Raw genomic sequence first — 12681 nt, 5'->3', positions numbered from 1 at the left:
CGTGTATGAATATCTAAACCATGATTTATAGAATATCTAGATTATTTTGCTAAACACAATACAAACGCGTCAACTAATACGACATTAAAAAGTTACCATAGAACATTAAAAAAGTAAAAACCTGTAAAATTGAGTTAATACATAAAAACACAAACTAACCCCACATGAAAAAATACTATAGTAATTTATAGTAAATACTTTAGTGTTTTTGAACTATACTATAGTAAAGTACTTGAATTAATTTGCTGTGGTAATATAACAACTAAAGTAATATAAACAAATTGCTCAATACTATACTAATTTTTTTGCAACTATAGAGTATATTATACACTACAGTTTACTGCAGTAAAAACTAAAGTATACAACAGTATTTATTACATTTTATCAGTTCAGTTAATACTACAGTATGCTGTAGCATTCATTAACAAAGTGTTGTAAATACTATAATATATACAGTATACTACAATTCACTATAGTATGGTTCAAAAACACTATAGTATTTACTATAAATTACTATAGTATTTTTTTTTTTCATGTTTTCTATTTCCTAAGAGAATTTAAATCTCGGTGGTTTCACAACCAGAAGCTGCGCAATGCGAGTGACGACACGCTGACCGTTCCAAGATGGCGGGCGCGCCGACGTGCCTGGAGTGGTTGAATGCAGCATCTATGTATATATGTCTATGGTCCTGACGCTAGATGGCGCTGTACGTCACACAAAGAAACCAGATCAAAACATCCGAAAATAATTTAACTAAGAACAAATTAAAATGTATTTGTACTTTGATTGTCATCTGAATTTTAAGACAATTAAAACTAAAAATCTTAATAAATGTGTGCATTAACTTGATGTTTCAGTATAATTACTACTATAAACACGCTCATTATCATAACATCATTACAAACATCTTTTTTATTAAAGCATAAATATGATTGAAGACAATTTACATACATGTAATCAGACAAATGAAGTTTTTTCGTTCATAATCACAGAGCTGAGCACAGCTGAGCTTGTGACACACAGTTTCCATTCCAAATGATCTTTAAAAATAGTGTAAAATCTCGTTTAACTTTTGGTCCTCTTTAATCCTGTGACCTTTTCATGAGGAAACAGATTGCTGATGTTCTTCACCGACAGACACTCGCTGGACAATCTTGCATAGACGATGTATAATAAACAATTAGACTTAAATATTACAGTACGTTGTTAATTAATAGACTTTATTATCTGACTTCATAAGGCACTGAATGTGGAGGCGTCTGATCACATGATTCTGCAGAGTTCTCTGGATTCTCACGGATTAACGGCCAGTAGTTTGGATTCTCTTCATACCACTTTACTGAAAACAACAGAGACGCGTCATACTCTTCATCATCATCATCATCATCATCACAGTATATGGAAGCACACAGAATCATCTGTAGAATCTCTTACTGGTCCGTCTGATTCCTTCCTTCCACGTGACTTTTGGTCTCCATCCGAGTCTGTGCAGTTTCTCGGATATCATGGGATACCGGAGCTCCGTCACGGGTCTAGAGATGAAGAGGAGGAACGACAGTTAGTCATGAAGAATCATTCATAAATATGAACTCCAAACACTGACAGGAAACACACCGGTCTTCAACAAACTCCATCCAATCATCCAGAGCTTCACAGGAGACATTCTTCACTTTCTGTGAACAGGAAACAGTTCAATGATACACAGATTAAACAGAAAACAACTGATGAAGTTCTGTGATTACGTCATGATTTGATGTTTCTCTGTTCAAAGAGCCCCATGATGCTTGATCTTACAGGTTCTTCATGACAGATTTACATGCATACAATGACAAAAACACTTTAATGTTCTCATATTATCCACTGCAGCATCAGCTCTTTTCTCTCAGTGTCTGAAACGCTTCGATCTCTCTAAACTCCGCCTTTCTGAGAGCTGCTCTGCTCTGATTGGTCAGACGGCTCAGTCTGCTGTGATTGGTCAGAAACCAGACACTCATTATCATATCTGAATCTCAGCTTTTAATACAAATACGATTCCTACCATTTTCACTAGTTCTCTGGCCAACTGAATGATGGGAATTTCAAAGCTGCTCCCAATGTTGTAAATCTCCCCCAGAATGCCCTTCTCCATCACTGTCAGGAAGGCGTCTGTGACGTCGCTGACGTACAGGAAGTGTCTGGACTGCAGGCCTGAGCCCTGGATAGTGCTGCACAACAAACCACACGTGCACTGATTAGTATTAAAGAGGACATATTATGCTCTTTCACAAACTCTTGATGTTGTTTTTGGGCTCTAATAGATTGAATGTTGATTATTTTCCTCATATTCTCCATTGTTGCAGCTCCTCTCTTCCCAGTCTGTCAGTAACGCTCTGTTTAGTTCCTGTCTCTATGAAGCCCCTCCTTCTGAAAAGCACAATGTGCTCTGATTGGTCGGCTGGAGCAGTGTGTTGTGATTGGTGTTTGGGAAATGTCCCGCCTCTTACCATAACCGCCAGTTTCAACTAACTCAACCAGGCCCCGCCCCTTTATTCTGCGCATGAATTATTTAAATGAGGAACATTGTGAAGAAACTCTGATATAGAGAAGAACTGGAACGTTTCCACACTGAAGCATTATAGATCCGTTTTAACTCACCATTTCTGCTCCTGTTGAATGAGTGACAGGAATCTGGGAATGACCTGATCAAACACAATCACAGTGTTAAAACGGTGAATAACGTCACAGTCATGTGGTGCTGCTGCTCTCGTACCTTCTCATGATACTGCCGCGGTCCATAAACGTTACTGCTCCTCGTGATCACGACGGGGAACTAACGACAGGAAACATTAAATATAATACAACAATCTCATTTCATGACAAAACAAAACAGTGACACTGAATTCACTTTTAAAGTGTTTATAGATAATGGAAATATGTGTAGCACTGACATTAATGTTTGTTTCTCAGCATTTGTGAGATTAAAAAAGTCAGAATTACTAATTACTAATTACTATTTTTATTCCCTGCCGGAAACAAGCTTCCATATTAAACTAATGAGAGTAAAAATAAAAGTAAAGCATCTGGAAAACACACTTCAGAAAAGTTCTGTGACCTATAGGTGACTCACAGACAGTATGATCACATGACTGATACCTTGTGCTTGATCCAGTAGGACATCACGATGTTTTCAGCCGCAGCTTTTGAAGCCGAGTACGGATTGGTGGGTCTTTGTGGACTCAGTTCATCAAACGGCTGAAAACAAGAAGCGAATCAAAACGCAGCTGTACTAGTTTACTGGACCTCCTCGCTGTTCATCTACAGCATCATTCAACTAGCAGGGTTTATAAAGATAGATTTAAGACTTTTTAAAGACCTTTTTAAGACCAAGTAAGGAAAATATGACAAATAAATTAAAGGGAACACAATATGTCAGTATGTTCTGTACATGTAAATGTCTTGCTTGTTTTTACAACACTTCAAGAACATCATTTTTTGCAGTGTGAGCAACATTTAACGTCATGACATTCTGCTCTGATTTAAAGCATTAGTTCACTTCAGAATTCAAATTATCTGATAATTTACTCTCCTCCATGTCATAGAGAGAAAGACATGAACATCTTGGATGACATGGAGGAGAGTAAATTATCTGAAGTGAACTAATGCTTTAAGAGCTCTTCAAGGGCAAACAAAGAACCTGCAGAAGCTCTGGTCAGTTGAGTGTGTCGCGGCCGAACGCACCTGGTCCAGACTGTCTCCGTACACCTCATCGGTGCTGATGTAGATGAAGCGCTGAACTCGCGCCTCCAGCGCCGCTCGGACCAGAACGCCGGTGCCGTCGGCGTTCACGCGCATGAAGTGTGACGGACACAGGAACGAGCTCTCTGCACACATCATGATATAAAGTGCGATTATTGTGTTGAAAATCAACTGATAACGTGCCGTCAAACATTTACTCACCCACATGAGTTTCAGCAGCACAGTGAAACACAATATCAATGTTTTCCGTCGAAAAGAGGTGGTTTATGAAAAATGGATTGCAAACATCCCCCTGAAAGAAGGACAGAATCCATCAGATGGGCATTCAGCAGCAGTAAGTGGAGGTTTGGCTGGGATTGTTGTGTTCATACCGGGATGAAGGCGTAGCGGCTGCTGCCCTCGACGGACCGCAGGTTCTTCAGACTCGAGCAGCGCTGCAGCTGAAACAGAAGAACGGACCGTCAGCGCTCAGATCTCACGCTGAAACAGTGATGCAGTGCGGTTACCAGAACTCACGTTATCAACGTTGACGATTCGCCAGTGCGGGAATCTCTCGGCCAGAGCCGTGATCAGATGAGATCCGCTGGGAACACACACATGATATCAGATGAGAACTGTATGAACGTCATCTGGAGATCTTCTCTCTTGTCTGGAGTCTCAGTGTGTTTCAGTCAGCTGGTGTTTTGGTGATTTTTAGGGTACGTTTAGACAACAACGATGTAATAGCACGTTTTTCGCGTACAGACGACAGCGTTGTCAAAACGATCCCCGTTCACTCGGATCAGCAAAAACAACTGAAATCGCTGTATTCTGCTGCCAGGCCAGTAGATGGCGATGTGATTTTGTAAAGAAACACTACATCTATAAACTGAACACTCAACACGCATGCATATGACGTCACTGTTTTCACAAATTTACATTTTATACAGAGACAATAAGTAGTACATTGACTTTGTTTGAAGTTTAATAATAACAATAATAATAATATATAAAATATAAAATATATATTTTATTTATTTTATTTATTATTTATAAAATATAAAATATATATATATATATTTTATACAGAGACAATAATTTATTACCGCTATCATTGTCAAAAACTTGCACTCTGAAACCCATTTTGAAAAGTTTGTTTTCAGGCCCCCAAAACGCCGCTGTTTTTCATAATTTCGTCTTTTTACGTCATAATTTCGATTTAGTATGTCATAATTTCTACGTTTTCATAATTTCGACTTTTTACGTCATAATTTCGATTTAGTATGTCATAATTTCTACGTTTATCATAATTTCGACTTTTTACGTCAATTTCGATTTAGTATGTCATAATTTTGACTTTTTAACGTCATAATTTCTACATTTTTCATAATTTCGACTTTTTATGTCATAATTTCGATTTAGTATGTCATAATTTTGATTTGGTATGTCATAATTTCGACTTTTTACGTCATAATTTCGATTTAGTATGTCATAATTTCGATTTGGTATGTCATAATTTCGACTTATTACGTCATAATTTCGATTCAGTATGTCATAATTTCTACGTTTTTCATAATTTCGACTTTTTACATCATAATTTTGACCTTTTATGTCATAATTTCAACTTTTTGTCAATTTTGATTAAGTATGTCATAAATTGACTTTTTGTCATAATTTTGACTCATCATTTTGATTTAGTATGTCATAATTTCTACGTTTTTCATAATTTCGACTTTTTGTCATAATTTCCATTTAGTGCCATAATGTCTTCTTGTTTGTCATAACTGACTTTTTACGTCATAATTTTGACTTTTTATGTCATAATTTCGACTTTTTTGTCAATTTCGATGTAGTATGTCATAATTTCTACTTGTTTGTCATAATTTTGAATTTTTACGTCATAATTTCGTTTTAGTATGTCATAATTTCTACTTGTCATAATTTCGACTTTTTGTCATAATTTTGACTGTCATAATTTTGACTTTTTACGTCATAATTCGACTTTTTGTCAATTTCGATTTAGTATGTCATAATTTCTTTCTTGTTTGTCATAATTTCGACTTTTTACGTCATAATTTCGATTTAGTATGTCATAATTTCTACGTTTATCATAATTTCGACTTTTTACGTCATAATTTCGATTTAGTATGTCATAATTTCGACTTTTTAACGTCATAATTTCTACATTTTTCATAATTTCGACTTTTTATGTCATAATTTCGATTTAGTATGTCATAATTTTGATTTGGTATGTCATAATTTCGACTTTTTACGTCATAATTTCGATTTAGTACGTCATAATTTCGATTTGGTATGTCATAATTTCGATTCAGTATGTCATAATTTCTATTCAGTATGCCATAATTTCTACGTTTTTCATAATTTCGACTTTTTACATCATAATTTTGACCTTTTATGTCATAATTTCAACTTTTTGTCAATTTTGATTAAGTATGTCATAAATTGACTTTTTGTCATAATTTTGACTCATCATTTTGATTTAGTATGTCATAATTTCTACGTTTTTCATAATTTCGACTTTTTGTCATAATTTCCATTTAGTGCCATAATGTCTTCTTGTTTGTCATAACTGACTTTTTACGTCATAATTTTGACTTTTTATGTCATAATTTCGACTTTTTTGTCAATTTCGATGTAGTATGTCATAATTTCTACTTGTTTGTCATAATTTTGAATTTTTACGTCATAATTTCGTTTTAGTATGTCATAATTTCTACTTGTCATAATTTCGACTTTTTGTCATAATTTTGACTGTCATAATTTTGACTTTTTACGTCATAATTCGACTTTTTGTCAATTTCGATTTAGTATGTCATAATTTCTTTCTTGTTTGTCATAATTTTGATTTTTTTACGTCATAATTTGACTTTTTATGTCATAATTTCGAATTAGTATGTCATAAGTCGACTTATGTCATAATTGTGACATCTTTATGTCAAATGCTTCCACAGAAAGCGGACAGTCGTCTGTCAGTGAGTGTGTTTGTGATTATTCACAGTAATGACAGCTGAACACACACTCACATGAATCCCGCTCCTCCAGTGACCAGCACAGTGCAGCTCATCTTCATCATCTGGAGATGAAGATCAAGTCAGTCATGAATCAGCTCTGACACACACCTCTCTCTCTCCAGTCCCTCACTGTATCGATCATCACTCCACGGTTCTTCAAGAAATAATTACGTGACTCTAGGAAGCTTCGTAAACACAGCGCTCACGACAGTTGGAGCAGGTTTGCGGCAGCGCTGACACGTATGAGCCGAGCTGCCAGCGACTGTCCCCGCCTCCGCTGCGCTCTCATTGGCTGCTTCACTGCGCTAGACTGAAAAGGCGTATTCCGATTGGCTGCAGCAAACGTCAATCATCCGGTGGGCGGATAAGGACAGTATTACCTCATTGATTGCAGTGAATGAAGAGAATAAGAGCTTCTGTTGAAATGAAATAATGTTTGTGTACTTTATCTTTCTCATTGTTCTTCTGTTCAGTTCATGTCCTGCAGCGGGAAAAACCGTTTTTGGGGTTTTCAGGAGCGACGCGGCGCGAGAGAATAACGGGCAGTACATCACAAGATTCCTGTATCACGGTGCGTGTCTGATATTAATACAGCATTTCATGCATGTGCATTTCCTTCCTTGTGTTTGCATGCATTTCTGAAAGTAAAGTGCCTCATGGGAAGCAGTGACAGTGTGTTATCTCGGCAGGTGAGGGTCTGATGGCGTGTCGCGTGCAGGAGGTTCAGGTGGCGCTGCAGAAGGACGCGAGACTGCTGCTGATTCAGCGCTCGGAGGGCTTCGACAACCTCAGCTGTCTGGAGAGAGTCACTTCAGCTCAGATCTCCAGTAAGACTCCTTCATTCGCATCGGAGTCTGTTTCTACAGAGAAATACATTTTTCCTTTCTATATTGAACTTTGCACCCTGATTTCACATGACAGACACGTCACCGTCTGCTGATGTTTATATGATGCTCGAAGCAGCGCTGTAACGGTATACCGTGTATCACGGTATAATATCATGCACATCTGCGGTATTGCTACAAACATTCAGAATATGGATATGAATAAAACTGTAAAGTTTGGTCTCTTTAAAGCTGCAAAAGTGGAGATTTCAGTGTCAAACTCATAACCTTTAACCCTCTGGTGCTGCTGTTGGGATTATCGGAATGGTACAAAACTTGGTTAAGGTTTTTACACTTGCTGTATGACAAAAAAAACAATGACATGATTCAGAAATGTTAAATGTTCCTGAAAATAAAATAGTCACACTTCTATTGTTCGCAATCAGAAATGAGCGCATTGGAAATTTATGGGAGACGAATTTAACCTAGTGGAAGCGTTCGGTACTGCGCCCAAACAAATTCTTACTTATAGGGTTAGTTCAACCAAAAATGAAAACAATGTTACTCACCCTCATGTCGTTCCACACCCGTAAGATCTTCGTTCATCTTCAAAACCACCGGATGAACAAAAGTCTTACGGGTGTGGAACGACATGAGGGAGAGTAATTAATGACAGAATTTTCATTTTTGGGTGAACTAACCCTTTAAACATCAAATTTGGAACACAACTTGTTTAGAAGTATGGCTTTGATTTTCTCAAAGTTTTGAGTAAAACATGTTTTGGAAAATATATATTTCATATAAAAATTAAAAATGGTATTTTTGTGCATTTTTTTTATAAGAATAAATGTAACATTTTATAACCTTTTTTCCAAGTTCACTTTTTGAAACTTTTTTCACTTGAGCAATAATCTGCCAAGTGTCTTCTTTAAAAAGAGACCAAACTTCAGTCTGTGATCCAAACATTCAAGATTTATGACATGAAAATTTCATTTTCAGTGAATAAATGGATTATAACTACTGCATAAATATAATTCGGTACCATAAAATCCTCTAAAAATACAAAATATTAAATAAAAAAAATATTATCGAACTAAAATATTTACTATCATTTCAATGAAATAAATAAAATAAAATAAAAAATCTGCCATTTTTGACTGACGCACGAACAGCAGCAGAGGGTTAAAGATATGGATTGAGATCTACAGATGCAAATAGAGTCTAATAGTCTAAAAGGACAAAGTTTATAATAGTTTATGAAGCAACTGAACAAACAGCATGTTGATTTTTATCATATAACGTTTGACATTCTCAGTCACTCTGAGCAAAGAGGAGCAGAACCAGACTATCCCGCACCAGTCCACGCCTCAGACGTGGCACGTGATGTACGCGGACCGCTACACCTGTCAGGAAGGGCAGATCGACGGCGAGCTACAGGACGTCCGCTTCCAGATCACCCTGCTGAACCCCGACGCCGCGGGAAACCCGCTGGATCACTTCAGCGCCGAGGAGGCCGGTGAGAGTCCGCTGGAACGATTCCAGTGTGTGTTTCCAAGATGCTCAGTTTGCTCTAATGCAGCAAACGTCTCATTGCAGGGCTTCACAGTTTCTACTTCCTGCTGATCGTGGCGTATTTCGTGGCGTCGTGTATCTACGTGCAGCCGCTGTGGCAGGCGCTGAGTAAAGGCGGCCCGATGCACACGGTGCTGAAGGTTCTGACCTCCGCGCTTCTGCTGCAGGGAACATCGGTGCTGCTCAACTACATCCACATGGCCCGGTCAGACCCGCGTCCTACAGCTCTTGTCATCACGAGGAGGAGGTTATATGCTGATGCTGTGTGTGATCTGACCCCTCAGGTACGCTCGGGACGGGGTGGGGACGCCGCTGACCGGGAGCCTCGCTGAACGTGAGTCTGGACTGCGCTTGGTTCTGATTGACCACTGTCTGCACTTGAATGTAAATGTGTGTGTGTGTGTGTTAGTGTGTGACATGATCGCGCAGGTGCAGATGCTCTACATGTTGTTGAGTCTGTGTGTGGGCTGGTCTCTGAGCCGCAGCAGGAAGTCTCAGAGTAAACCGCTGCAGTGGGACTCGTCTCCGGCCTCCACTGCGCTCGCGCTGGCCGTCGTCATCGCTCAGGTCAGCCGCGCTCACACACGGAAATAAAGCTAATGGAGCACGAAAACAAACATGAAATATAATAATTTAAGAAGAAATGACACAAAACTGACACATTCAAAGCAAATGTACACATCTAGACTGTGATGAAACACTGGGCTTCATTCACCATTAAAGGGTTAGTTCACCCAAAAAAGAAAATTCTGTCATTAATTACTCTCCCTCATGCCGTTCCACACCCGTAAGACCTTCGTTCACCTTCAGAACACAAATTAAGATATTTTTGATGAAATCCGATGGCTCAGTGAGGCAATGACATTTCCTCTCTCAAGATCCATTAATGTACTAAAAACATATTTAAATCAGTTCATGTGAGTACAGTGGTTCAATATTAATATTATAAAGCCATGAGAATATTTTTGGTGCGCCAAAAACACAAAATAACGGCTTATATAGTGATGGTCGATTTCAAAACACTGCTTCAGGAAGCTTCGGAGCGTTATGAATCTTTTGTGTCGAATCATGTTTCGGATTGCCAATATTCTCGTGGCTTTATAATATTAATATTGAACCACTGTACTCACATGAACTGATTTAAATATGTTTTTAGTACATTAATGGATCTTGAGAGAGGAAATGTCATTGCTGGCAGCAGCCTCACTGAGCCATCGGATTTCATCAAAAATATCTTAATTTGTGTTCTGAAGATGAATGAAGGTCTTACGGGTGTGGAACGACATGAGGGAGAGTAATTAATGACATTAATTTTCATTTTTGTGGGAACTAACCCTTTAACTGCATGGATGTGTGTGTGTCTGCAGGGGGCACTGCTGATCTGGGAGCAGTTTGAGGAGGCAGAGCACCACAGTTTCCACTCCTCCGGCAGTGTGTCCGGGTGGCTCCTGATGGCGCTGCGTGTGGCGCTCGCTCTGTTTCTGGCGTCAGTGCTGTATCAGATCATCTCAGCGGAGCGGAGCGCGCTCAAACGAGACTTCTACCTCAGCTTCGGCAAGGTGACAACCGAGTTCTTCCTGTCTGATTCACATAAACAGTTCGGAATAATTAAGATTTTTTACGTTTCTGAAAGAGTCTCTTCTGCTCACCAAAGCTGCATTTATTTGATCAAAAATACAGTAAAAATAGTGAAATATTATTCTAATGTAAATCAGCTGTTTTCTATGTGAATATATAGTAAAGTGTAATTTATTCCTGTGATCAAAGCTGAATTTTCAGCATCATTACTCCAGTCTTCAGTGTCACATGATCCTTCAGAAATCATTCTAATATGATGATTTGCTGCTCAAGAAACATTTATGATTATTATCAATGTTGAAAATAGTTCATATTTTTGTGGAAACTGTGATACATTTTATTTTTCTGGATTTTTTAATGAATAGAAAGTTCAAAAGAACAGCATTTATTTGAAATAGAATCTTTTGTGACATTATAAATGTCTTTACTGTCACTTTTGATCAATTTAATGCGTCCTTGATGAATAAAAGTGTTACTTTCTTAAATTTTAAACTTTTGAATGGTAGTGTATCACAGTTTCCACAAAAATATGAACTGTTTTCAACATTGATAATAATCATAAATGTTTCTTGAGCAGCAAATCATCATATCAGAATGATTTCTGAAGGATCATGTGACACTGAAGACTGGAGTAATGATGCTGAAAATTCAGCTTTGATCACAGGAATAAATTACACTTTACTATATATTCACATAGAAAACAGCTGATTTACATTGGAATAATATTTCACTATTTTTACTGTATTTTTGATCAAATAAACGCAGCCTCTGTGAGCAGAAGAGCCTGAATCAGTGAGTCTGAGGTCCTCCAGTGACACTGTTCTGTGTTTCAGGGCTGTTTCCTGTGGTTCCTGTGTCATCCAGTGCTGGTCCTGTTCTCTGTGATGCTCAATGAACATCAGAAAGAAAAGGTAAGAGGAAACGCTCCTCCGGCGCAGCAGCAGAGCGCTCTCACGGACGTCTCGTCTCTGTCTCGTGTCTGCAGGTCGTTACGATCGGCGTGATCCTGTGCCAGTCCATCTCAGTGGTGGTTCTGTACCGGCTCTTCCTGTCGCGCAGTCTGTACTGGGAGGTGTCGTCGCTGTCGTCCGTCACGCTCCCGCTCACCATGAGCCGCCGCGGCCGATACTGAGCCGTCAGACGGGAAGCTTCACGCCGGAGCGGCTCATCACGGGTCCGGCGTCGCGTGCGGGGAGTCACGTGACGACGAGACGGAGTGAAACTCGCGGTTTACATCATCAGGGCTGATTCATCATAGTTAATGTGTTCAGTGCGTCTGACACGCCTGATGAACGAGCCTCGTTCTACTGTGACGCTGCAAACGAAGGAAAGTTAAAGCTCAGTGTTCGTCTCTGTTCAGCAATAAGAAAATGAAACGTCTCTTATTTCTCGGCGCACACAGACGGGACGCCACTGCATCGTGTGTTTTATTTGTGCTCACACATGATTTCATTTCTGTCGTTCCCAATAAGTGCCTAAAATGACAATCATCTGAAGCGGGACGTGTGCAAAACATCACGCTCCTCCTCAGTGCTTCTGCTGCTCAAATATCTCAACATTCTTCAGTCAACATGCAAAAAAGTCTTATTTATTAAAGCTTTATGTTTCAAACAAGAACAAACATCCGCCAGTGGAGTCAGAAAATTCACATGAACTCAAGATTATTTTTGTAAATACAAAAACACTGAGGAGGAGCGTCATGATTTGCAGGGTTTGTGTGTGACTGAATATTAAATCTGTGGATATTTATTGATCCTTTTTACTGGATCCTGCACATTTCAGTGTCTGAGGAGAAAGTTGTGAAAATAAATCCTGTTATCTAGAGCATGTGTTGTTAAATATTGTGTTAATAAACATCATGCACACAGTCTGTAAGTGTCACTGTCATAATTACAGTAATGCATATGCTAATGAGGAGATTATATCAGGATCATGACATGATGATGATGGTGGAGAAAAA

General features: G+C 38.6%; 2 protein-coding genes across 2 annotated transcripts in view; one reads left to right on the top strand and one right to left on the bottom strand.

Moving 5' to 3' along the window:
* gpr180 (G protein-coupled receptor 180) overlaps nucleotides 1–12591 on the top strand; it is a 36141-nt gene extending 23550 nt beyond the window's left edge. Inside the window, exons 3-11 of the mRNA XM_048198725.1 lie at nucleotides 7221–7318; nucleotides 7437–7574; nucleotides 8887–9087; nucleotides 9168–9348; nucleotides 9428–9477; nucleotides 9553–9710; nucleotides 10511–10702; nucleotides 11555–11632; nucleotides 11707–12591. Of these exons, the coding sequence (XP_048054682.1) occupies nucleotides 7221–7318; nucleotides 7437–7574; nucleotides 8887–9087; nucleotides 9168–9348; nucleotides 9428–9477; nucleotides 9553–9710; nucleotides 10511–10702; nucleotides 11555–11632; nucleotides 11707–11853 (1243 nt within the window). The 3' untranslated portion in view covers nucleotides 11854–12591. The remainder of the gene's footprint in view (nucleotides 1–7220; nucleotides 7319–7436; nucleotides 7575–8886; nucleotides 9088–9167; nucleotides 9349–9427; nucleotides 9478–9552; nucleotides 9711–10510; nucleotides 10703–11554; nucleotides 11633–11706) is intronic.
* Nucleotides 896–7038, bottom strand: LOC125273410 (dTDP-D-glucose 4,6-dehydratase-like). Its single transcript, XM_048198726.1, has 12 exons — nucleotides 6760–7038; nucleotides 4253–4319; nucleotides 4108–4176; nucleotides 3938–4028; nucleotides 3719–3861; nucleotides 3134–3232; nucleotides 2751–2810; nucleotides 2636–2679; nucleotides 2040–2205; nucleotides 1616–1674; nucleotides 1436–1533; nucleotides 896–1340 (listed from the first exon to the last, which is right to left on the bottom strand). Exons 1-12 carry the CDS (start codon nucleotides 6807–6809, stop codon nucleotides 1225–1227), a joined length of 1062 nt encoding a protein of 353 aa, XP_048054683.1. The 5' UTR covers nucleotides 6810–7038; the 3' UTR covers nucleotides 896–1224.
* Nucleotides 12592–12681: the final 90 nt, after the last annotated feature.

Source organism: Megalobrama amblycephala, linkage group LG8, assembly GCF_018812025.1.
Source record: "Megalobrama amblycephala isolate DHTTF-2021 linkage group LG8, ASM1881202v1, whole genome shotgun sequence".
Classification (NCBI taxonomy): Eukaryota; Metazoa; Chordata; class Actinopteri; order Cypriniformes; family Xenocyprididae; genus Megalobrama; species Megalobrama amblycephala.
This window is presented reverse-complemented; position numbering and strand designations above follow the sequence as displayed.

Excerpts from the sequence above, each read along its gene's own strand:
- LOC125273410 (XM_048198726.1), bottom strand. The coding sequence starts at position 6,809 with ATGATGAAGATGAGCTGCACTGTGCTGGTCACTGGAGGAGCGGGATTC. Across the intron at positions 4,177-4,252 it reads GAATCGTCAACGTTGATAAC|CTGCAGCGCTGCTCGAGTCT; the intron begins GTGAGTTCTGGT and ends CTTCTGTTTCAG. Across the intron at positions 1,534-1,615 it reads ATGGAGTTTGTTGAAGACCG|ACCCGTGACGGAGCTCCGGT; the intron begins GTGTGTTTCCTG and ends CTTCATCTCTAG.